This window comes from Chaetodon auriga, chromosome 5 (genome assembly GCF_051107435.1).
Source record: "Chaetodon auriga isolate fChaAug3 chromosome 5, fChaAug3.hap1, whole genome shotgun sequence".
NCBI classification, from domain to species: domain Eukaryota; kingdom Metazoa; phylum Chordata; class Actinopteri; order Chaetodontiformes; family Chaetodontidae; genus Chaetodon; species Chaetodon auriga.
The window spans coordinates 10,759,059-10,782,874 of NC_135078.1; the positions used below are offsets into that span (position 1 = coordinate 10,759,059).

Sequence of the window (23,816 nt, forward strand, 5' to 3'; positions counted from 1 at the left end):
TTTTTCAAAAACAGTCTCTTTCAGTCTAAACTTCTTAAGGAGGTCGGTATGAACGTGCTTTCGTTTAAAAAAAAAAAAAAAAAAAAAAAAGTAGAGGTACTGCAACGTTGAAAAAAGGTCTGAATTCAGCAAGGACACTGCCACCTTTCACCCTCGGTGTTGTTCAAAGGTGTGTTTGCTTTCAAAAATGTGAGCAAACCTTCGTCATCATTACCTGCCATTTTCATCCACAGCCTTTAAAGGAACTTCATGGGGAAAAAATACACAAGTTAATTTCTTGTGATTTGCAGGGGGGGGACAGACAGTCTTCAATCCCTTGGCGGAGAAGCAGAGACTATTTTGGAGAAGGCTGAACAATAATAAACTACTGCTAAACTGCTAAAATATTTCAGAGGTCTATGCAGGAGAATTAGCATAATTAATCATCTCGTCCATATCCTCAATAGTTTTTTTTTTTTCTTTTTTACAAATCTGTGTTTGAAGTTTGAAGTCGGACCCCTGATGTATTTCAGCAGATTTTTGTTGCCGTCTAAAGCTAAAATTGGAAAGTCAAAAACAAATGTTCACAGATAACGAACTGAAATGAAGGGGAGTTTTTGGTAAACGTGCAGGGCGGAGGAGGCTGAAACAGGCTGCACTTTGAGGAACAATATAAGAACTTCATTCACTCCAGTCTTTTTGTGCTGCTCCACCAAACAGCAAACATTTACAGACGGCTTTGAGGAGGCGGTGAGGATTCCACACTTGACTTAAAATAAAACCTCACGCCGCTGAATGGCTCTCAATGTCTGTCTGTAACGACAACAGAAAATGTGGGCTCCTCTTAAGTTTATATAGGTCATGATTAAAAAACACATAAATATCAATAAAGGCACCCCTGCAGTACACACTGAACTGAACCCTCGACTGCTTAGGAGAAAACTTGGAAGAAATAGCTTGGCTTTGCATATCTTGGTGTGCCTCCCCTCCTGTACCTCAAACCATATACCCAAACAGCTCTGGGGTCAAGCCTCTGCAACAAGCCTTGGCTAAGTCAACAAGGAACATTAAGAACTATTAGTGAATAAAACTCTTGTGCCCGACTACAGTTCACTGCAAAGAGGAACTGGCTCACTTTCTTTTTCTAATCAAATAGGATATTTTCTTTGCTTTTTTTTCCATCACGGCAGCTCCAGATATGTCAGGAGCTGTGCACGTCCAGAATGCTCTTTTATGTCTCCAAGGCCAAAAGTTTAGGCCACTGAACACACGTATCTTTTAGCAAAACATTAGCATATCTTATTTGCTCATTTTGTCACTCCTCATGAGTCTCAGCGTTGTAAACGTTTCCTCCGAGGCGAGTCTTGCGGGAGGAGGAGGCATTAAACTGCCCGGATGGACTGACAGTGAAGGATCAGGAGAGTGTTTCGGTTCAAATGTCTTCCAACAGGCAGGCTTTTGCTCTGAAAGGATACTCTAACTGGTGCATTACCCATCAGGCCTGCAGTGTGTTTACACTTGCGAGGCTCACATGCCACAGACACAGCAGTACCTCACCCCTTTTTGGCTGGCAGGGCCAATTATGCAACATGACACACATTAAGAGGAGTCCAAGTTATACAGAGCCACTGGCAAGGTAAAGGTTAATATCAACAGTGGGACATCCAGTCGGTGCTGTTCTCAGGTCAGCTCTGTCTCTGTCTGTCTGTATCTGTCAGTCGATCGGTTGGTCCGTCTGCCAGGGCCTGCTGGAAAAAAATAAATAATTCTCCTTCATGCAACACAGAGAAAGAGGAGGTTTTTGTTCCAGCTGTCCCGCTTCATGGAAACAAATGAGTGAGGCTAAAGCAGTATTTCATGGTTGCTTTAAGGCATTTCCAGGCAGCTTTCAGTTTGTTTGTCAAGATGAAATAAAAGCTGGTACTTCATGGCATATAGTTGTACTTCAGGCTGCAGCTGAGAGTGCACAAAAGTCAGGTTCCCCCCTCACATGTGACACAAATCTGATGTTCCGTAATCAGCAGGAATTGGAAAAACCTGCTTGCAGTTCTGAGCCACATGAATATACAGCACCAAATCAAACAGATTTGTATTTGAACGGTCGAATCATAACCTGTCAGCGATGCAGTGACAATAAGCAGGGATGTCACTTTCCTTTTATTTTTGTCCCTGATCCCAATTTGTGTCCATGGCAGCTGCAGATATGTCTGTTTCTAATAAACAGCTGCTTCTAGACCTCTCAGATAATTAGTCTTTATTTTTCCTACGTACAGCTGTGGCATGTGTTGAAAGTATGCCACCACTCATGCGTGTATATCACATTTACATTACTTGCCTCCTAAACAGCTCTGAATTAAGAAAGCACAGCCTGTATCAGAGTTTCACCTGAACCGTTTCGTTTAGATACCCCCTGCAGTGTTTTCTGCAGATTTCTGTCTAATATCAGTGGAGATCAAAGAAGAGCTGCTGTTGTGAGGGGTTTTGCGCAGGATTGTGACAGTTTTTCTTCATCCCCAGGATGTAAAAAAACTTCATCATCTTCAAAAGCAGCGCTTGGCATGCTTTTGCCTACAAAATCTCATTCGAAAAGGGGCAAACTCATCATTTTTTTAAAGGTAAAACATCAGATGTCATGGTATAACAAAATCTCCTCTTTTTTATCTCACATAATCGCCAAACCATAGTTGTACTGTGTTAATGGAGTGTTGCCAACACCTGACATACACAGTGACTTACAGTCAATAATGAGTTATAAGAAATAAAGGATCAGATTTAGATCAGATATTAACACAGTTGATACCAAGTAGACAAAGCCTTCATCTGCAGCAATATAAACAATGTGTGTAACAAACTGCATAATTCATCTAAGACAGCTTCTGAAAATATTGGCCCAATAATGGCGCCAGATGAAAAGTTAGAGTCACCAAAAATTCATCCTGAGGGGAAAAATGGATGGCAATCATTTATTCATGGCAATCCATCCATCAGTCGAGACATTTCACTCGAAACCTCAAACATCAACCTGACGGTGGCTCTAAAAGAGAAGTCAAGGGGATCACTGAAGTCATGTGAAATCATCCGCTGGAAGTCATGAATGGCTGTACCAAATGTCAAGGACATCCATCATAGCTGGTGAGATATTTCAGTCTGGACCAAAGTGTCATTCCAAGAGCCACTAGCACATGGCTTAAATGGTATTTAGGATACTTGGTAATGCTTTTTCAAACTCCATACACACCGTGAGCGAGATGAGTTTTACACTTACAGTACTCCTAATCTGCAAGTGTTCAGTTTCAACCGAGCTGGCGTCAGATGTGTGTTACATCCCAGAGGAAATACACGCATCATTCAAAAGAATAAATAAGCAGCAGCCCTGCATCAATGAAAAAACAAAACTCAGGCTCACTGGTGGCTTAGCACAGGTCAACGTTTGCTTCTGAAGGCTGTTTATGCCATTTATAACAGCATGAGTGTGTTACTGATCCCACATCAGTCGCAGAAACATATCATTAATTCTTACTCGATCATCCTTCCTGTTCTGCATAGCTGGACAAAAAACAGATGCAGAGTTTATGTCCTGCGTCCAAAATACATCAGACATGAGAAGCTGCGCCTTTCAGGAAAACAACTCCACAATAAATTGTCTGCAGCATGTGAACCATCAACTCTGTGACAAGGAAATCCAGAGAGCACATGAAGAGAAGCCAGACATGAACTTAGAGTCATGTTGTGGGAGGAGGAGGAGGAGGAGGAGGATGGGAATGATACAGTATACATGCACCTCTGACATCGAGGTCAGTTGCATTCCTTAGTTTTCTGCTGGAATGCTTTTTTTGCTGTGTGTTTCATCCACAAGAAAAAGAAGAAGACCTACAACCAACCATCCTCCTCGGCTGAGTCCTTCTGACTGCTTACAATCTGAGCAGTGTACTTGTAAAGCTCTCGTCTTTTCACAAAACAACCCTCCATACAGACCAGGTGTGTTTCAAGGGTCAAACACTGTCATTATATCTCATAAACGGAAGCAAATACCTTCATGGGGCCCATATGTCCAAATACAGTGACAGAGTTGAAAAGACAGTACATGTTTTAAAGAAATGCCATCTTATATTTCTGCTCTTTGAAAAGTGACATGCATTAGACGGCTACAAGGTCACGAGTCTGTGTGACTTTATCAGTCTAATCAATCCCCGTAAAGCTCCAAAGAGAGCTTCTGAACCACACAAGGCTGCAGTTGTCTGTCTGCTGCTGGGAAAAGTCATTGTGATCAAGACTTTCATTTCAGCTGAGAACTAAGCACCAGCATCCTTCTGCTTCATGCAAATGCCAGGGATAATTCAGAGGAGGCCATTAAGAGGAGCATGCATCCATATTCATCTCAATCTTTGCATTTGGGAAGTTGGGACCAGAGAATGTTTGGCATTTTTGTTTGAATAGAGACTGAAGCCCTTCAAGGGTTAACGGGATTAGGATACCAATCTGTTGTAAGGACAATTAACGAGAAAAAAACTAATTATTGGAGGTTTCCGCTTGCATACAACCGTCAAGATGTCAGACTATAACAATTTAAAGCCTGGTAATGAGTTGGAAAATTCAGGTTTTGTGGCAAGATTCCAATCATAAATCATTGGAGTGAACAAGAGAAATCAGTGGACTACTGGGGCGGACAGACTCTGCACTGCACAATATCTGAATGTGCTGCGACCCTGACGGATTCATTTCTGCTGCACACATTAGACATAAAGAGACTGAAAAAAGAGCCGAGCACTGCTACATTTCATCCGTCTTTATCAAGAAAGCCCTCTCTGGTTTCTCTCACATGCATGTAACATGAAGGACTGTTGCCTAAACAGGGCAGAAAAGATCTCCCTCATATCACCCCCATGCCGCTGCTGCTGCTGCTGCTGCTGAAGCAGAGGAAGTATCTGCCTCATAAGCAGCCTGACTGCTCCAGTAAATTCTTCCAGACAGCAGCCTGGCTATAATTAAGAAACAGTAAAACACACACCTAGTGAGGGCTAGGGCTACCACTTGAGATCAAAGACCAATGGCCCTCAACAACAGGCTTTTTCAGCAGCAACCACTGGTTTGGCGAGTGTTTGATCTGGAGTTATGCAGTCCTACATGCTTTGCATTTGGCTGCAAACAACATGAGGAGGAGGAGAGATGATCATGTTCTGCATTAGAGCAGCCAGAAGACCAAACAGTAAAAGAGTAAAATGCATACTCAGAACTGTATAGTACTCTATTATCATGTAGGCTAATCATATTATCTAGAATTGCATAGTGCTACCATATAGTAATTTTCTGTTTTTCACAGATTTTCACCCGAAAATAACCAAATTCTTTAAAAGCAAGAGCAGGCAAAATTGACTGAGATCCAATTTTAGATCCCAGTTTTTACCTTTTTGTGACTGCTAAGACTTTATGAACCAAACATTCAAAATCTGTTTTGTTGAGTAAGTTTTTGAGCTGCAAATTGCGACATATTTTAATTCAGACATGCTTCACTGTAGCGCTATATGTACAGTGTTAAATGCAGCAGTCATCTTTTCAAATCAGCCTTCCACTGCGCAAAGCGACTGCCTCTTTGAGGACTGTTGGCGTCTTCAAAGTGACATCCTGCCACAACAGTATTTACAAAGCAAAACTCTCACATCCTGTGTGGCCCCTTCTCAGGCCTGACTCTCCTGCAAGGTTCAACTATAAATGTCTTGGACAGACTGAATCTGCCCAAGTGATGAACTGCTTCCTCCTGCTCCAATCAAAGGAAATGGCCAATTCCTGCGATGCAGAGGAGCGACTTAAAGGTCAGACTGCATGGTATTTGTTTAGGACATGTGCTTGACACTGCCATTGTGATGTTTTTTGGGATTATATTTAGGAGTTCACACAGAGACTCTGCAGTTGTTCAGAAAGAATGAAAAGTGATTAGACAGGTACTTTGTTATTGTACCTTCTGTCAGTTCACTGTCAGTGGCAGCACGACACAGAGTTACAAAGTTCTTCTGAAAAACTATGTGAACGTAGCATCCTATCAGCGAATGAGTTGATGACCTTGTGAACAACGCAGTACAGAGAAAACGGAGAGAAACTCTGGGACGTATTGCAACCAGGATTAGCATCTGTCTTGTATGATACAGGATCCTCCTGTACTGAAAAATAAAAAGCACTGTCTCTTAGTGAATCAATACAAGGACATGATTTTGCTTGTCCTTCCTTCCAGACCCTCTGCTTGATTTGTGGCCCCTGGGCATGAGGACCCTGGCAAGGTGTCCCTTATTTTGCCAACCTTGACTGTGACTGACAGGCGCTGGACCAGTTGGCTAGCATGCTGGCGGTTAGCTCACCAGCTGCACCAGTTTGGCCAGTAGCTCTGGCAGAAGTCACCATGAGACCAAGACATGCAGATTCATGTTACTGTGCCACTCTGGTGTGACGGGGCCTTTATATTCTCCTACCAGCGGCCTGGCTGCAGTCTGTGCAAATTTTGGATTTAAATATGTTTTCTAAATTTATCATTAGGCTACTCCAGCCTGAGCTATAGACTGGAAGACTTGACGTACTTGTGGCACGTATGCCTGAGAACTCAACTTGAGACTTGAAGGCCAAATGCTTAGAAGGTTTGACTTTATGAGCCATAAATATTTAAAAAATGTAATAATACGTTTTTTTTTTTTGCCTTTTCGAGCTCTGTCAAACTGTCATGAATAATTAACAATATAACCAGGAAGTGCACAGAGTCACCATGACTTTATGCATGTTTTCAGTTGCAGCTGCTGCCACCAGAATAAAATGGGGAAAAGTCTAAATTCAGATTAAAGAGATTTATTAGTCTGTACAAGAGCAGCCCAATAGTTTCCCCTCCTACCCAGATATTGCTTATTTTCCTACCTGCAGCCATGAAAACGATGACACACCATTATTCCTAGTCTTCTAAAGACATGAGACTTGGACTTGGTTCAAAAGACTTTAAAAACTCTCTTTAAGAAATGTTCATACCTCATTACACTGTCCTTGGTGATACAACAGCAGAAACATAAACTCCTTTAGGTTTTGAGTCTAAAGATAAAATTAATATGCTGATTGATATTCAGTAGACTACAGTATTAACATTTCTCAAAGGCAGAGCTGAGGGCTCTGTGGGCCAAAAAAGACTTGATAATGGACTTATACGTACACATTACACGAGCCATGCAGATATGTTTAATTCATATTCTGATTCTATTGTCTCTCCTATACATACACCCTCTTAGATATAAAATGTCCTTTCACTGCTTCTGCCAGATGTCTGCGGTTAAATGTCTTAAATCAAGTTATTTTCAGATGGATGATAGTAAATTAGAAAAATTATACAAGTGAGTCAAAATAATCTGGGCTCACTTCGATTCTGCATTCCACCATCTGCCGGGAACTTCACAAGGTCAGACGTACATTACCCCTCCCTCTGATGGGTACACATTGTTTTCAGCTTTGGGATGTTAAGGGTGCCATGAATTGTATCTTTATACATAATGTAATGTAATACCTGTTCAAATAGATTGTTGGGATGGCTCAATAGACAAAGGGGTAAGTGTAAACCAATCATTGGTTTATAGTAAGTTACAAACAGAAAAGCTGTGAGATTATTCAAAAAGTTTTAGCTGAAAGAAGATGATTAATCAATCAGTTGATTGACAGAAAATCAGTTTTCATTTTCTAAGCCACATGTTTTGGTTTTATTAGCAGTAAATTGCATATCTCTGGGCTCTGGACAAAACATGAGCATGAAGACGTCAGCTAGGATTCTGGGAACCAGTGATGACCACTTCTCTTTTCTTTTTTTATGTGACATTTCATAGACCAAACAATTCATCTATTGAGAAAGCATGAGGTCACCACTGACGATGAAGTGTTTACCAGGAAGTTCAAGATCTGGTTTTATGGGATCTTTCAAGACATTTTAGTCATATCCCATTTGGACTGATCCCATGCTCTTTATTCTTGCCTTACTACTGAACTATTTTCACATCTACAACCTAAAAAATGCTATTGATAGATTCATGGTGTGTTTGAAGAAGTGTTTCAGATGTAGTTTTTATGCTTAGTTTTAGATTGAGGCTGCAGAAAACTGTAATCTTATTATTTCCAGATGTAATTTTGCAACCATAGTTGATCAGAATTTTACTTTAAGGTTAGCTAAATTATGAAAGGAGCATCCCAAAGAGCCCAAAGCAGCAACATCTTGATAAACCTCTGGGGATAGAAATACCAAGAAGTCCAGTTGAGATCAAAAACCTCTTTTACGAGAGAGATCCAGCCAAGGTAGCAGCTGTGCACAATCACAGCACATTAAAATGCAACATATACAACGAGATACATTTTCAAAAATCGACATTAAAATTGAAGAGCAGCTACTCAAACACAGTGGCCTGTCAAGACAAACAACCACATCCTTTATTCTTTAGAATGATTTGAATTAAATTGATTGATTTTCCTTTCATGTAGAAAAGCACTTTGGATCTCTGTTTTGAAAAGTATTATGTGAAATAATCATATATAATTATCAACTCTGTTATTTACAATGCCAGGAGGGCGGAAAAATTGGATTTTTGATGTCTATTGTGAAGAGCTCTTATTTCAGTCCGCAGTCTACATCTGCGAAGAAATACTGTTTGTTGTTTGTCTGACATCAGATGACGGTAGACTCGAGTTTCGTGCAAAAACCCAAAACAATACCTGTCAGCTTTGTTGCTGTGAATCAACTTGTTTAAATTTTCCAGGCAAGTCAGCATTTCCTGAAAATCTCCTCCCACCACATTAAAAAATGCATGTCAATGTCATCCACTTCAGTTTTTACTGGCCAGCAACCAGAAGCTCGCGCTCCCACGCCTGCCTGTGAGAATCTCTCTACACATGCTGCCTTGTTTCAACTGTTGTAATGTGGAGAGAATAAAGTGAACCCCTGCAGAGCACCTTTTGGCCATCCTCTGAGAATCAAATCACACACACACACACACACACACACACACACACACACACACACACAATATCTAAGAAAATGCAGACCACCAGGCTTTGCATTCATGTTTCACAATGGTTTAAGTTAAGTCCCGGAGGCTCTCTCCCTCATTATCATCAAATCCACGTGTCACTCTTGTAAGTGGTCCTGAAAAGAAGTGCTGCTTTTTGATTCGGATGTGCTTGATGCTGCACACAGGTGGGAGCACATTATACCTTTATAAAAGCAGCACCAGTGCAATCTAGTGGTCTGTCACAGCTTAATCGAACAGATTCAAGGCACACTGAGTTTCAATAAATTCAGATGAATACCACTGAAGATGCATCATTAAAAGAGTCAGACTGGTTTTACTGTCACTTTTTATCATAGACAAAAGCTCCTTTGAAGAAACTAAAACCAACCACCAACATACCCTACTAACAAATATTACAGCCATAGTCTGATTTAGGTTCTACTTTGAAACCATACACCTCCATTGTCATCCAAAATTACTAAAAGGGCTAAAAGGTGACACTCTTAAAGTGTCAAATTCTAACATCAGCATGCTAACATGCTCACAATGGTAAAGCAAACAGGCAGGTATAATGTTGACCATTCATGCATGTAAGCATGGTTAGTTTTGCAGGAATTTAGTCAAAAAAGTACAAAAGGCAAACTGAAAATTTGACAAGTTAAAGATGCTAGATGAAACTTCTGAGGTTCAGAGGAATTTGTCACAATTCATCTTCAGGGGACGTGAACGAGTGTATCAAAATTTCTGGCAAACCATCAACCAGTTGCAGAGGCGTTTCACTCAAATCCGAAAATGTCAACATGCTGGTGGCAGCAGAGAAAAAGACAGAGTGTCACCAAAGTCTGTGGGATTGGTCATCTGGGAACCTTGAATGTCTCTACAAAATATTGTGCCAATCAATCTGATGGATGTGGAGATATTTCAATGGATACATGATGAATCTGGCCTGCTGGTGGTATAACATAACGAATCATTGCACAACAAAGTCTTTAGGATTCATCTTCTGGGAGCCATGAATGTCTGTGCAAAGGTACTGCAATCATAGCAATCCATCGAACATCGTCCAGATATTTTAGTCTGGTACCAAGTGGAGGACAGACAGTCCAACTGTCATTGTCATTCCTGGAAACCCACAACCAGTGTGGCTAAAAATACATGAAAGAGACACAGTTTAGTGTGCTAAACTCAGTAAGTGTAGTTTTGCCTGAAGTACTCTGTGGATGGATTTTTGACAGCTGTCGTCATTCTGAGGCTTCTGTGTTTGCGCTGCACGGGAAAGGAATAAACTACAGATCTCAGTGCTCTTAGGAATGTCACTCTGAAACATGCCAGCAGATTTGTCAGTCTTTAATTTATCAATCAATGATCAAGACATGAGGTGACAGTTTTAGATTTATTACCAATTCCTGACTCTGTTTCCGGGAAAACAGATGTATTGCAGTGCCAAAGAAATTCAGAGGAGAACACCTGTTTCCTCTTACTGAATAAACTACGCTTGAGCAATATGTGGCTCCAGACAGAACTCCTTAGTAAGATAAATTAATTGTTAGTGCAGTTTCCTCAGCAGTATGCCCTTACTAATGAAAAGATAAAGTAACACCAGCTTTATCTTTTTGACATGTTGATTCTGAATCCCTATCAGGAGTCATGAACTTCAGTATATCCACTGCGTTGCCTTTAAAGTCTGCAGCATTTCAGCAGAGACCTTCATTTGAAAGTCTTTGGGTTTGGCTAACTAGGTCTTTTCTTTGAATGCAGAGATGTTTCGTTGGCCTACTCATCTTGGCCCAGGTCATTCCCCAATTACTGCTCAAGTGTTTTATGAGGGGTGATGGGAAGGATAGGACTGCAGACTTTTGTGGTGCACAAAGGGAACTCGTGTTTTATGTTGGGAAGGGGCTGGGGGGAAAATCCGTTGGGTTTGTGGGTGTGATGGTTGGCCACTCACCCGTGACAAACTTCTGTACAAAAAGTTATTCCGTCTGCCCGCCTGAAGAATATCTCCAAGAACAATGTGCTGTAAAAATGCCGAGTGCTGACGTAAAGAAAGGCTAAACTCAAGAGTTACGGACATCTTAAATCTATGAATGTCAGTTGATAAGGTCATGGCACTTTTGTAATGAAAAAACAGGGTTTGAGGAGGTGGGGGAGTAAGGAGCTTTATGGAGGAGGAGGACTTACCAGTCCATCACAGTTGTTAATGGCAACCGCGGCCCCAGGGACGTCTGTGATGTCACCGATAAAGGTGCAATCAGTCTTTAGCAGCTCACGGCGCAGTATCCTCTCTGTCTTGTTGGTGGATTCAGTCTGGTTGGCGCCTGTACTGACATCGCGACCAACACTTTCGCTGACATTTCCGAAGCCTTCGACCTCATCGTGCCACTCCACCATCGCACCTGGTGCCACCAACCTGTTGTTTGGCCGCAAACGGAGGTGAAACTCCTTCCCGAAGGCAGAGATGTTGAAGAAAAGTTTCTGTTCAGATTCACCAGAAGAAAACACCTCCCTCTTGACACGCTGCTTGTGAGTGGCAGAGAGCAGGTGTGACAGGTAATGTCCATGAGAGTCGGTGCTGAAGGGAGTGACGAGGCCATATTCCTTCAGCCGGCTCCTCAGCTGGCCTGTAAAACAACGAAATGACAATGAGACCTTTTCTTCTTTCGAGGCAGCAGGAATAAAAAAAAGAAGTAACAGCACACTACTGTATGTTTGTTAAATAAGCACAAAGTCTTCTTCAGTCTCTTTTTCAGCCTGAACTTTCATGTGATGTGAAGAGCACACAATGCAGCACAACCCTGCAGTCTTGTATTTGTATTTGTATTGTATTGTATTGTTTTGCTTTGTTTTTTTGTCAAAAAATAGTAAATGAAAAATGTCCATCACAAGTTTCCAGAATCAGAGACGATGTCCTTAAAGTGCTTGTTTAATCTGACCAACAGTCCAAAACCCACTGATGTTCAGTTTACAATTATATAAAACAGAAAAAGGGGCAAATCCTCACATTTGAGGTGCTGGACCTGTGGAACATTTGGTATTTCTGCCAAATAAATGACTAATTATTATTTCTATAAATTACTGATTCATTTTCTATCAACTGATTTAGCGACAAATCATTTCTGATGATGATATTAGTATCATCAATATCAGTTTGAAAACTTCCAAACACTGTGCAAGAGTCAGTTTTCCTTTGAGGCAGAATATGGATATTACAAAGCTACAATATATGACAGCGATGGTTTGCTCCTCTGTCTGGATACTTCAAAGATAAACCCAGGAATTAGCACACTGCTACACAAAAGTACACACTACAAGGTATTCTACCTGGAATTTGAGCTGCCATGTATTTGACTGGCTGATACAGTGCATGTCAGACAGCACTTAAGCAAAAGTGAAGGACTGTCTGTTTTTCGACCCTTTGTGTGTGTGTGTGTGTGTGTGTGTGTGTGTGTGTGTGTGTGTGTGTGTGTGTGTGTGTGTGCTATAATGGCTTTGTTCTCTATTAAAGAGGGGCACTGTTTTTAAAACATCATGCTTTTCGATCCTACAAAGCAACTACAGGCTGAAGTATTTCAGTTCAAGAGCACAAAACCTTCCTTCCAGAAGTTCTTGATAAGCTGTTGCTGCCTTTATCATGTCCAAAGTAAATATCTAGCACAAAAAATATGCAGCTTATGCTGGATGACAATCAATATCACCTTGGCATAGTGCTTCATTTACCCTCAGACCCTTGTCCATTGGCTAATTTGTGGTCAACTTAATTGCACAAGGAAATCTGTGGGCCTTGAAACACTCAGTTTAAAAGAAATTTCCACCCAGGCTTGGTTTGCTTTTCCAAATGTGTGCAACAGCAGACACATTCAAAATGTTTTGGTTGGTTTTGGTTGGAAAAAAATGTAGCATGAATATCGAAACCTTATAATTATCTTGTAGGTTTTGACTAGAAGACATTTAAACAGGTGTCAATGGTGAAACTCAAATTACACGTTTGAGGAAATGACATGCTTTACAAATCACAGTGTGCACATTCTGGACAAATGTGATTGGAAAAAAGACAAACTTTGGAGAAAAAACATGCAGATGTCATTCAGCTAGTTTGATGATGATACTGACAAAATGACACACATTAAGCTGCTTGGTCACATTGACTTTGTAACACAGATAAGTAAACAGTGAGCACTTTCATAAGTCTACAACCAAAACAAACTGCAGGCACATGTCTGGTTTTAAAAATTCAAAAACAGCAGAGGACTTTGTTAAAGGGAAAATTCCTCACAGTTACATCTGGCTAACTCTACTCTTTCTGCACACACGAATGGTGCAGTGTTAGCTGTTTGATGCTGTTAAGGGAAAAGGTTGTGCAACACATGCAGAACTGATGTAAGTGTAAATAGAGTATTTCATATTTCCAGTTGGCTTTTTGTGCGAATGTTACAATTAATGAGTATTTGAAGAGTGGGGTTTCACTGCTAAATACTCATGTGGCCCAGGGGCCAATCTCAAGAGCCCTTTCTCCTACTGAGAGGAAGAAGGGCAGATTTCTGTATGTTCAACTACTTTATTCAGAACACAAAGGAGGTGCATTGTGATTATTCAGCAATAGCCATTAAATGTATCTATATTTAGTAATTATGTCTCTACACTGTAGAATTTATCAGTAGTGGCGGAGTCAGCCATTGTCACACTGGATTCGGATTGTCTACCTAAGCATCAGGTATTCATAGAAAGCAATGCATGCAATGTTACTGATGGGAGCTTAACAGTATACACCAGCTGCACTTCGGAGGTAGCTGCTGAAGGAGTGTTTGCTGTAGTATTCGTCTGCACTAGCTGTTCCCATGGTAACCACAGGTGTCAGCAAATCAACTGGAACTGAATTCTTCTGAAGGATTTCAATCACTAAAAAAACTCTAATCTTAGCTACGTCTTCCTCTGGACTGTGTGGGTGTAGTTAAGCCAGTGACAGGACTAACAAAAACTGGTGTATTTATGTCGAACAACATTGCTCTACGAAGACTAAGATGAAAGATTGAAAAAAAAATTTCAGGTTCTTTAAGGTCTTTTTCAGTGTACTAATCCAAAAAGCAGCCCTAGCAAATGAAATAGAATTAGAGCAAATAAGGAGAAAATTTTCTGCATAAAATTAATTTGCAGTGCTGTTGAGATAAGCATTGATGTATCCTTTTGAGAGGCTGACATTTAAAGAAACATTTACCCTAAACAGACCTGAAAGGCTTGGCTCTGCAGAACCATGTGGGAGACTTGCCCTTGAGAGAATATGTAAGGTTTACTGAAGTGAGCTGCAAATATTGAACCATGGATTGGAATTCATTGATTGTGGAAAAAGAAGAATGAAAGCTTATTCTAGAAAGGAGTATGATCAATCAGACAAGCTGAAAAACCCAAAAATGTAACTGTGCAGTTGTTTTCAAAAGAGGTACAATTGCTCACTTTTTAAGGGAAAGATTATATTCAGAGAACAGAACAGACAGCACTTACAGTCTGCAAGTTAAATTATCCTAAACTCTCATCCACCGCAAGGCCCATCTTTCATTGTGTCCCCCCCCCCCCCCAAAAAAAAAAAAAGGATCCAGCAATTTCAGAATGCACTTTTGTGTCGGCCTTTTTTGAGTGAGTTGGTTTTTCTGAGTCTAATCAAAGTGACACATTTTGTCAAGGTGGAAAGGCAAGGCCTGAAAAGTTTAAATGAAAGGTGTTTCCACTTTCTCCATTGACTTCCATGATTACAGAGAGTCCAAAAATCAATCTAATACCTGAGACAAAAACTGAAACCAAACATGTAACACTAAAGACACACTGTTAAAACGTCAGGCAGCTTTTTAAAGCAAACAGTGAGTACAGAAAGTTTTCAGACCTTTTCAAGTTTTCCAAATGTTGTCATGTTTTCCACTCCTCTTAAAATGGATTCAGTTTTTTTTTTTCTCGAATCAATCTACATACAGTACTCAACAATGATAAAGTAACAATGAGTTCTTGGAATGTTTTGTTAATGTATTGAAAATAAAAGACTTGTGTGAGTAAAACGCAGCCATGAGGTCCAGAGAATTGTCCGCAGACCTGCAAGACCGGTGTGTCAAGGCACAGATCTGAGGACATTGCAACATTTAAAGTGCTCAAGACCATGATGGCCTCCATCTTTGTCAAATGGAAAAAGTTTGGAATCACCAACCGTCTTCCTGGATGCAGGCACCCAGCCAACCTGAACAAGATGAAGGACCTTGGTCAGACAGGTAACCAAGAAACCAATGTTCACAATGAATGACATCCAGGGTCCCTTTGTGGAGATGGGTGAACCTTAAGGAACCCCAAGGCTTACATTTCAACAAGACGACAACCTGAAGCACAACGCTGAGACAACAACCTGAAGCATATAGCCCAGCCAGACTCCAGACCTGAATCCAATAGAGCAGGGGTTCTCAAAATTATTACTCAAAGGTCTACATCTAATTTTTATTCAAGGTCAGAGATCCAGAAAGATGGGTCATAACAAAATAGTATTTAATCAATTGATTAACCTCACATCTGTTGTGATTTGGCCAATACGAAACTCCGCTCAGACAGTCAGTCCATCTTTATTTCTGACTCAGACATATTCTTACAACTACATTTACACCAGTTGTGTACTACAGAAAAGGAGACACATTCTGTAACTGTGATTTAGGAGCTGATATCAAGTTCTCTGGTGTAACGTTAATGAGTGAACTCAGCAGAAAGAACACCCTCTCCAGGACTTCATGTCACCAACTTCAGCTACGCTGTTTATTCAACACTAAGTAAATAACTGATCAATAACTAAGTCAATAACTAAGAAATTATTGATCAACAGAAAATGTATTTCAAAATAGAAAAACATTACACTTCATAATTTAATGTAGCCTATTCATAACATGAGGTATGGCAGGGGTCCTCAACTGCATTTGTCCAAGAGCCAAAGGGACAAACTTTTTTTTTTTCCTAATCAGCCTATTATTGTTTAATAATTTCTCTTTGTTACAAAGTCTCTACGAGTGTGAACAGATTCCTAAAAAACTTGGAAAATCCACAATGCCAACTAGATACTCAACTAGAAATGGTCTCAGTGGTCGGTACAAAAGCCACAGTTCAGCTACCAATGAATGAGTTCTTGACTCAACTAAAAACTCCTCTTTGGGGACTCAATACAACAGTTGGCAAACGAAAAATAAACCCAAGTGCAGCCTCTTGCATCTAATATAAAAGCTTTGTGATTCTCCATTACTGTCCATAGAGTGGGTGAACTATGAATTACTGACTTTTTGGCTTGTTGCCACGGGTTGGCCAGCTGGTCGACTATCACTTTCCGGATAGATTGGACCTTCCACTGGAGAGTGACATTAGATGCGCACATTTTCTGAATTCACTCATATTCTGGGGGCCAGGTGGGAATGTGGCGGGCTGGATGTGACCCGCAGGCCGCCTGTTGACAATAAGGATTGGGTCTGGATTGACTTGCTGATGGCATGAGAAGCCCTGCAATAGAGCATCTCTGCAGAGATCTGAAAATGGCAGTGCACTGACGGTCCCCATCCAACCTGATTGAGCTTGAAAGATTCTACCAAGAAGAGGGGGAGAAACATCAAAGAAAGGTGTGCAGAAATTGTATAATAATTTCTGTCACTGCTGCCAAAGGTGCTTTAACAAAGTACAAAAATGAAGGGTCTGAATACTCTCGTAAATGAAATATTTCAGTGTTTTACTATTAATAAATTCACAAAACCCTCTAAAACCTGCATTTGCTTAGTGATTGTGGAGTACTGTGTGGAGGTTGATGAGAAAGAATGAATTGAATCAGTTTCAAGATGCGTCTGACACATAACAAAATGTGGAAAACTTAGAGTCTGAAAACTTGCCGTATGCATTGTAAACTGTTGTAAGGGTTAAGGTTTGGTTTTTTGAGAGTTTTCACCTTGTGAAAGTAAAAGCACAGATAACCAGAACATTGAAATTTGGTTTGTTACATTTGATCTTTTCAGATCTTTCTGTCTTGATCCTTGGGGATCAAACAGCATTGACAATGTTTCAAATGAAATACTGCATGCGCACGCTAACAGGATCATTTGAAATTTAATATAAAACAGTATTTGACTTTTGATTTGCTTGGGAGCCATATATCTCTACTTCAATAGAGCACAACCTCAAAAGAGATATTAGCATCAGATACAGATGACAGGAGTGAGTCACATCTCCACCACGGTTATCAGTCTTGTATATTAATTTCTTTGTTTGCTTGATTGCTTGAGAGATTTCTCCCACAGGCCCTTGAATTTGTGATTGTTTTTGGGTGAGGATAGTGCCACCAAGTGGTCAATTACTCATCTCATTAGCTCATGACACCTGGAACTATGAGGTGTAAATGCAAAGCTCTTTCCTGAATGCTTTGGTTTAAGACAAATCTTTGATTAAAAGCAGATCCTGTGCCATTTTTGATTTTTTGTACAACAGCTTTTATACAGTCCTCTTACAAATTTCACACAACCTGCATGCACTTTGGCAAGAACAAATTAGATAAATCACACCATTTCCTAGTAATTAATCACCAAATTATTGCACAGGTTACCAATGTCTGACATAAACTTCTCTAACTAATGCATTGTGCACTTGCAAACAAAAGTTTATGATCGGTCCACACGTGGAGTCCAAGCGATACTGCATTATTTGATGGAATCTCACCTACAGATGAAGAAGAAGATATATTTAAAAAACCATAAAGCAGCAGTCTGACTAATTCAATCCTAATTCTAACATTCCTAGAAATTAATTAGTTTCGATGGTGATTGTCTATTGCCGTATGTACTTTAATGCCGATCTGGATTTTTCTCTTTTATTTCTTCTCTATTGTTTGTCCGTATAATTATTATTACTACTACTATTATTATTATCTGTAATCTTTCATCAAATGTGGACCCAGTGATCAAAAATAAAGTTTATTTCTTCATTAAATTGATTGAATGATTAAAAGCTGATCAATTATCTTCAAAATGCAAATATACATTCAGCCTTGTCAGACCACAAGCAGCAAAGCAAAGTTTGTGGTCTGGCTGCGCAGAGCCAGTGTACAGACAAAGAGCAAAAGTAAAAGTGGCATTCCATACTACAAGTACTGCGCACAAGTCTATTTTCTACTACTGTGAGCGCAGAAATCTGACTCTCTACCTCTGCTGTGAGCTGTCCATCTGCATTACTGTTGAACGTGGCAGCTCCCCAAAGACACTCTTCTTTGACTCTGAGAGTCTGACACTAAATCCTGACAGTTATTGTATTATATTGTGTTTGTAGATAGATAGATAGATAGATAGATAGATAGATAGATAGATAGATTACCATGTAGCTGTTATAAAGTCCAGTTAACACATGGACAGATGAACTGATGGATAGGCTTTTCTTATGAAGGCTTATGAATCTGCAGTATAAGAGAGAACCATCAGCAATGATAAACGCTGGGTTCACTTCCTCCATGCATGATGGCAACCTGGAGCTAGAGAGTTAAAGCTAACTGAATGGTTTGATGAGTACAAAAACAAAGTGAATCATTTCCTGTGGCCACCTCAGTCACCAAATCTCAGGGTCATTTTGGGACACTGTGGATACTTTGGAAAGTGTTCTGAAGGCCTTTCTCAATTTGCACGAGTTTCACGGCCACCTTAATTTTCACCTATACGTCTAGAAAGGGAGGGGTGAGGTGAGGGGTACTCAGTTGGTTGCATTCTGCAACCTCACCACTAGATGCTACTAAATCCTCCACCTTGGGACTTAAGGCAGCCAGAGGACAAAATCAGCAAACCAACCATTTTCACAACACCACGCACACGCATGCACAAAAGTGTTAATAGCTGTTGCCAATGGCCACGTTTGAAGGAGGGGCAAAAAGGGACGCTTGAGATTTATCTTTAACCCCTGCATACATCTTTCACATCGCAGCACACCTGGCCAGTCACTGCCATGATTTTCAGAAAGTTGTAAAGTTGTCGGACACAGCACCTTGATTCTGAGGTCAGAAAGGTGTATGATGAGCAGGATATTAGCTGTCATTTCGTCATCCAACAAGCACTTGGGTTGAAGCATGCTGACACCTTTAGAGCCCTGACACACCCAGCTGCCCTCAAAGAACTAGTGCTGACTATGAATGATGCAGAACCTCAACTTGAAAGCTTGTGAACTTGAACAACCCTTTCAGTCAGCCAACGACCGGCTGACTGCCAGGATGGATGAAGATGGCCGTTCTTGTGTAAAAGGAGGAAACAAGTCTGAGTTTCTAACCTCAAACGAATAGAGTTTCAATTGTTCCTACTTTCACACCTCTACACACCTGGCCAGTCACTACAGAAAACAGGGATGATCGTAGGATTGTCTGACGCTGATTATACAGCCAAACGGTGATTTCAGACTGCTGTTAGACCTGACAAACACTGTTCTTTGTGAAGACAGCTTAATCCCTCAGATTCCAATTAAGAATATGACAGAGAGCTGCAACTTCACCGGTTTTGCTTTGCCTTCCACTCAATTAGCCTCTTGCATGAGTGGTTTCGCATGCTTATCCCAAGCCTCCCTGACCTTTTTCTGTGAGGTTTACTCATCTGAGTGTGTCAAGTCACATTCACCAAACTCTCTTCAAAGCACAAACTTGTCATAAAATGCTCGTTTCAACCTGATGAGTGTCACCTGTTCATGAAGAGGTGCACGTGAGACATGATCATTAGCAGAATCAATGCCCTTAAACTGCCATATGCGGGTGGCTGCTCTTCTCCATTTACGGGAAGGTTTTGTTTCAAAAAATGTTCCCAAAGATATAAAGAAAAACTTAACACCATGGAGCTTCAAGACCTGCTGTTGACTTAGACTTAGACGGTTTCTTTATTGATCCCAATTAGCAGAAACGTGGTGGTAGTTCTATTAGGACACAGTATTGTGACTGAAATAAAGTTCTTGTGAATCACTTAGGCACGAAATCTGTTCCTGCGTGAGCCCCGCTGACTTAAACTCATGGAGGGAAAAAAAGTCAGAGGTGGAAATTTAAGAGAAACCACACTAAATGAGTGAAATAAGTGTTTTACAACGCTGATAATGACCAAAAAGAGCCAACGGTGGCAAACTGCAGGCAACGGGCGACCACAAACGCCAACAGCGGTCCAACTGGCAGCTGTCATCTTGCTGTGTGAGGGCCCTTGAGCTGCTCAGAAGATAACGGCGGGTGTAAAAGGATCCTACGTGGACACTGTTGCAGCTCACTTGTTTCTTAACCTCAGAATGGATAACAGATGTGCAGGATTTAGAGGTGGAATTTTCTGTCCTGTATAACAAAGCCCTTGAAGCAGTTCGCTCATGTAATATAAGTGTGTGTTGGAGGACTCTGTGTGTGTGTGTGTGTGGGTGTGTGTTTAGGGGGAATGGTGGGTTGGTAGCAGAGGGTAGAGGAGGAGGGTGGGGGGTGTATTACAGAGCTCCTCACACACAAACTCCCCTCCCACTTTGATCTCAGTGCACCAAGGTTGTTCTCCTGAGTTTTTATCAGTGTCTGGAGGAAAACTTCACTTTCTCACAACTTGCATCCAATCATGAACAAGATGAACAAAAAAAACAACACTTACCCTCTCTATCTACTTCACCAGCCTGTAAGAGGAAAGAAAGAGCTCGTTAAATGCGGCACAAGCCAGAAGGAAATCATAATGTGAGAGTCTGAGATGTCCAGCAGCAACAGCAGCAGCAGCAGCAGCAGCTCTACCGCCCTGCAGCACTTCACTGTAGGCTGAGCTGCTTGTAAAGAACTAACAAAAATGCCTCTATTTTACATGTCTTATGTAACAGGCTAAAGTCATGCATGTGCAGTGTCAACGTGTATTTCACAGAGGAAGCAGTGTGCGCAGCCACAGAGCCAAACGTGAAACTCTGGACACGTAAAAACCTGTTGCTGTGTCGGCCCGCTGTGCTGCGCTTTAAAGCTGGATTTCATTAACATTTGACGGGGGTTCCGTCTGAGAGGCGACACTGCGCACACATGAGAGTAAAATGAGGCAACTGTGAAGCGATCCAGACACTTACCTTGTCAGCTGAAGTCAATACGAATCCTACAAGCAGTAACGCTAGTGACAGGACAGCCATCACGAGTCTTAAATGATAAAGAAAAACTTTATCCCAACGTCAAAATTAAAATGAAGAGGAAAAATCGGGGAAGGAAAAACTCTCTACGCAAGCGTGAGCCGGCTCATTCAAAAAGTGATCACAGTGGATGTGCGGACTGTGCCTCTGTGAAGTAGTTAAAGTTTCATGAAAGCAGGAGTGAGGCGAGTTGCGACACTTTTGTCAGTCAGTCAGTGTTTCTTTTTTTTTTCTTTCTTTTTTTTTCTGTTGACTGAGTTTCGAGAAAGTTTTGGTGGAGTTAGACGGACATCCCCTCTGCCGCCGGCCGGACAGAGCTGCAGTGTGAGGCTCTTGCAACCTGGCACTTGGCTCCCCTGGCTAATAAACGGCAAGACCAGCCCTGCGTGACGTCAGCCTGCCCTTTCTTCTGCCTGAACACATGGAGGGACAGAGGAGGAGGAGAAGGAGGAAGAACCCCCCCCCCCACACACACACACACACACACACACCTCCGACTTCATCCCAGGACGGGATGAGAGGGAAGGCTCGACATTAGTGCTAAATATATGGTGTCTTTATTCTAACACAGCCACCCGTGTGAGTGGTGGAAGGCCTGCTCAGATCCTTTGCTGAAGTAAAAGTACTAATACCAAAGTTTTTTTAATCTCTCTTATCTTTAAAAAATATTCCACCACAAGTAAAAGTCCTGCATTCAGAACCTTACTGAAGTAAAAGTATACATATTACCATGCTACTTTGTACTTGTAGTCCAGTACATCTCAACATCTCAGAGGCAGGTATTGTATATATATATTTTTTTTACTCTACTACATTTGTCCCACAGTTTTAGTTACAGATTACTTCTCAGATTACAGTTTTCACATCCTTCCTGTCCAGTGAAAAGCATGTATCTCCACATGTAGTGATTTCTGATAATCGTCCTTTACATGCTAAGAAAATCCTCCTACTTCTTAAACAAACAAATTGTTGGATTAGTTGGAAATCATTATCATCACAATCATTACAAACTTCAAAACAAGATGTCTTTCTGAGCTCATGAACAGTTGACTTTTTAGAGATATGTGATCCTCACAGGACAGAGCAAACATACAATGATCTTATAGAATATGATGCATTGCTGTAGATTAAAGTAGCAGACAGTACATAAAGCCATTAAAATGAGCTCAACCTCAAACATCTGCAGCAGTAAAATGCAACATACACATTATTGCAGCACTAATATTAATCTCATAATCTTATCTTAATTAATATTAAAAAACATCAGAAATAATAATAAAACACTGACAAAGACCATTTTACTGTAGAATGAGTATTTTTACTTTTCATACTTTCACTACATTTGGTAGCTCCCAAGTTAAAAAAAGAAAAAGAAAAAAAAAAGAGGAAAGGTTGGGTCAGAGGGCAGAGCAATACCAAGATAATAAATAAACCAGTCCACATGTGACCACTCCACCCACATTATTGGCTCAGTTTAGAGATTAGTCTACAGCTGCTGGATGATTTTTATGTCTCATATTGATTCATTTTAATTGTCAGAATACTGAAGAGGTGAAAATATTGAATACTTCATCAGTAAAATGCAAAAATGAAATAAAAGTCAGAAAAAATAAGCATAATTTTGTGCAACAGATTATTTTTTCTTACCTATTTAATAACCTTGTGACCCCTCGGTGAGAGCCAGGCCTGCATGTTGGAAACTGCTCTATCTGAACGCTGACAGCAGTGCTGCTCGCAGTAATAATGATAATGCTTACCCTTCCTCATCTGAACACATGGTGGGACAGGAGAACAAGGAGAGCCACTCAACCTCTGCTGAGGAAAAGTGAAAGAGAAATGAATGCTAATGCTGCTAACAATAAGTCTACAAATCCACCACACCATAAAATATACATGAATCTATATCGAATCAAACTGTTCTGTAGTAATGAAAATAAAATTCCTTTCAATTTAGGCAGAAATGTCTGTTTTTGTTTGGCAGGAGTTGCTGTTGCTTCATAACAGGTGCTTTTTACTGCTGAACATTTCTATTTTCAGCTACATTTCTCATGTATCTCACTACGATTCTTACAATATTCTAACTTCCTCTCTCAGTTGACTGAAAAGCTCCAAAGGGCGGGAGCTGCATGTTAAATCAGGTTCGGAGGGCGCACGCAGCAATCATTTCCAATAATATGAACTATAGTCCGTCTCATTACTGACTGCACATCATTTCGCTCTTTCTCCCTCCCTCTGTGTCTTCTTCCATGTCAGGGCTCTTTCTAATGCCATGACTTTAGATTTAAGAAGGGTCCAGTGGGGCGTTTGAATATTAATACAGAAACTCAGGGCGAGCAAATAGGGACGCCTCCAGTCACAGCAGCAGAGAGATCTGTAAAAGTTTTGGGGAATACATTAGCGTAAATGTCTTCATTGTATGTCGACTTAACAAGCAGGAAAATGGTTCGGGCTGCACTTTCTGAATAGCAATGACATTTATAAATATGGATGGCTTCACATGAACAGGGCATGTCTTATTAAAAACACCTCCAACCTGCAAACTGCTATTCAAATGGCAGCAGGAACAAGTAGAAGGGTCCAACTCGATACCCCAGCAGCAGGTAACTGCTGAGAGGAAGCATTCAGATCCTTTACTTCAGTAAAAGTACCAACAGAACAATCTAAAAATACTCCTCTGCAAGTATAAATCCTGCA

At 40.7% G+C, this 23,816-nt stretch overlaps 1 protein-coding gene across 1 annotated transcript in view; it reads right to left on the bottom strand.

The window, feature by feature from the left end:
* adamts3 (ADAM metallopeptidase with thrombospondin type 1 motif, 3) overlaps positions 1-21,129 on the bottom strand; it is a 122,514-nt gene extending 101,385 nt beyond the window's left edge. The window contains exons 1-3 of the mRNA XM_076731739.1: positions 21,066-21,129; positions 20,615-20,636; positions 11,175-11,614 (exon numbers count right to left, since the gene is read on the bottom strand). Coding sequence (XP_076587854.1) covers positions 11,175-11,614; positions 20,615-20,636; positions 21,066-21,125 — 522 coding nt within the window. The 5' untranslated portion in view covers positions 21,126-21,129. The remainder of the gene's footprint in view (positions 1-11,174; positions 11,615-20,614; positions 20,637-21,065) is intronic.
* Between the last annotated feature and the right edge of the window lie 2,687 nt (positions 21,130-23,816).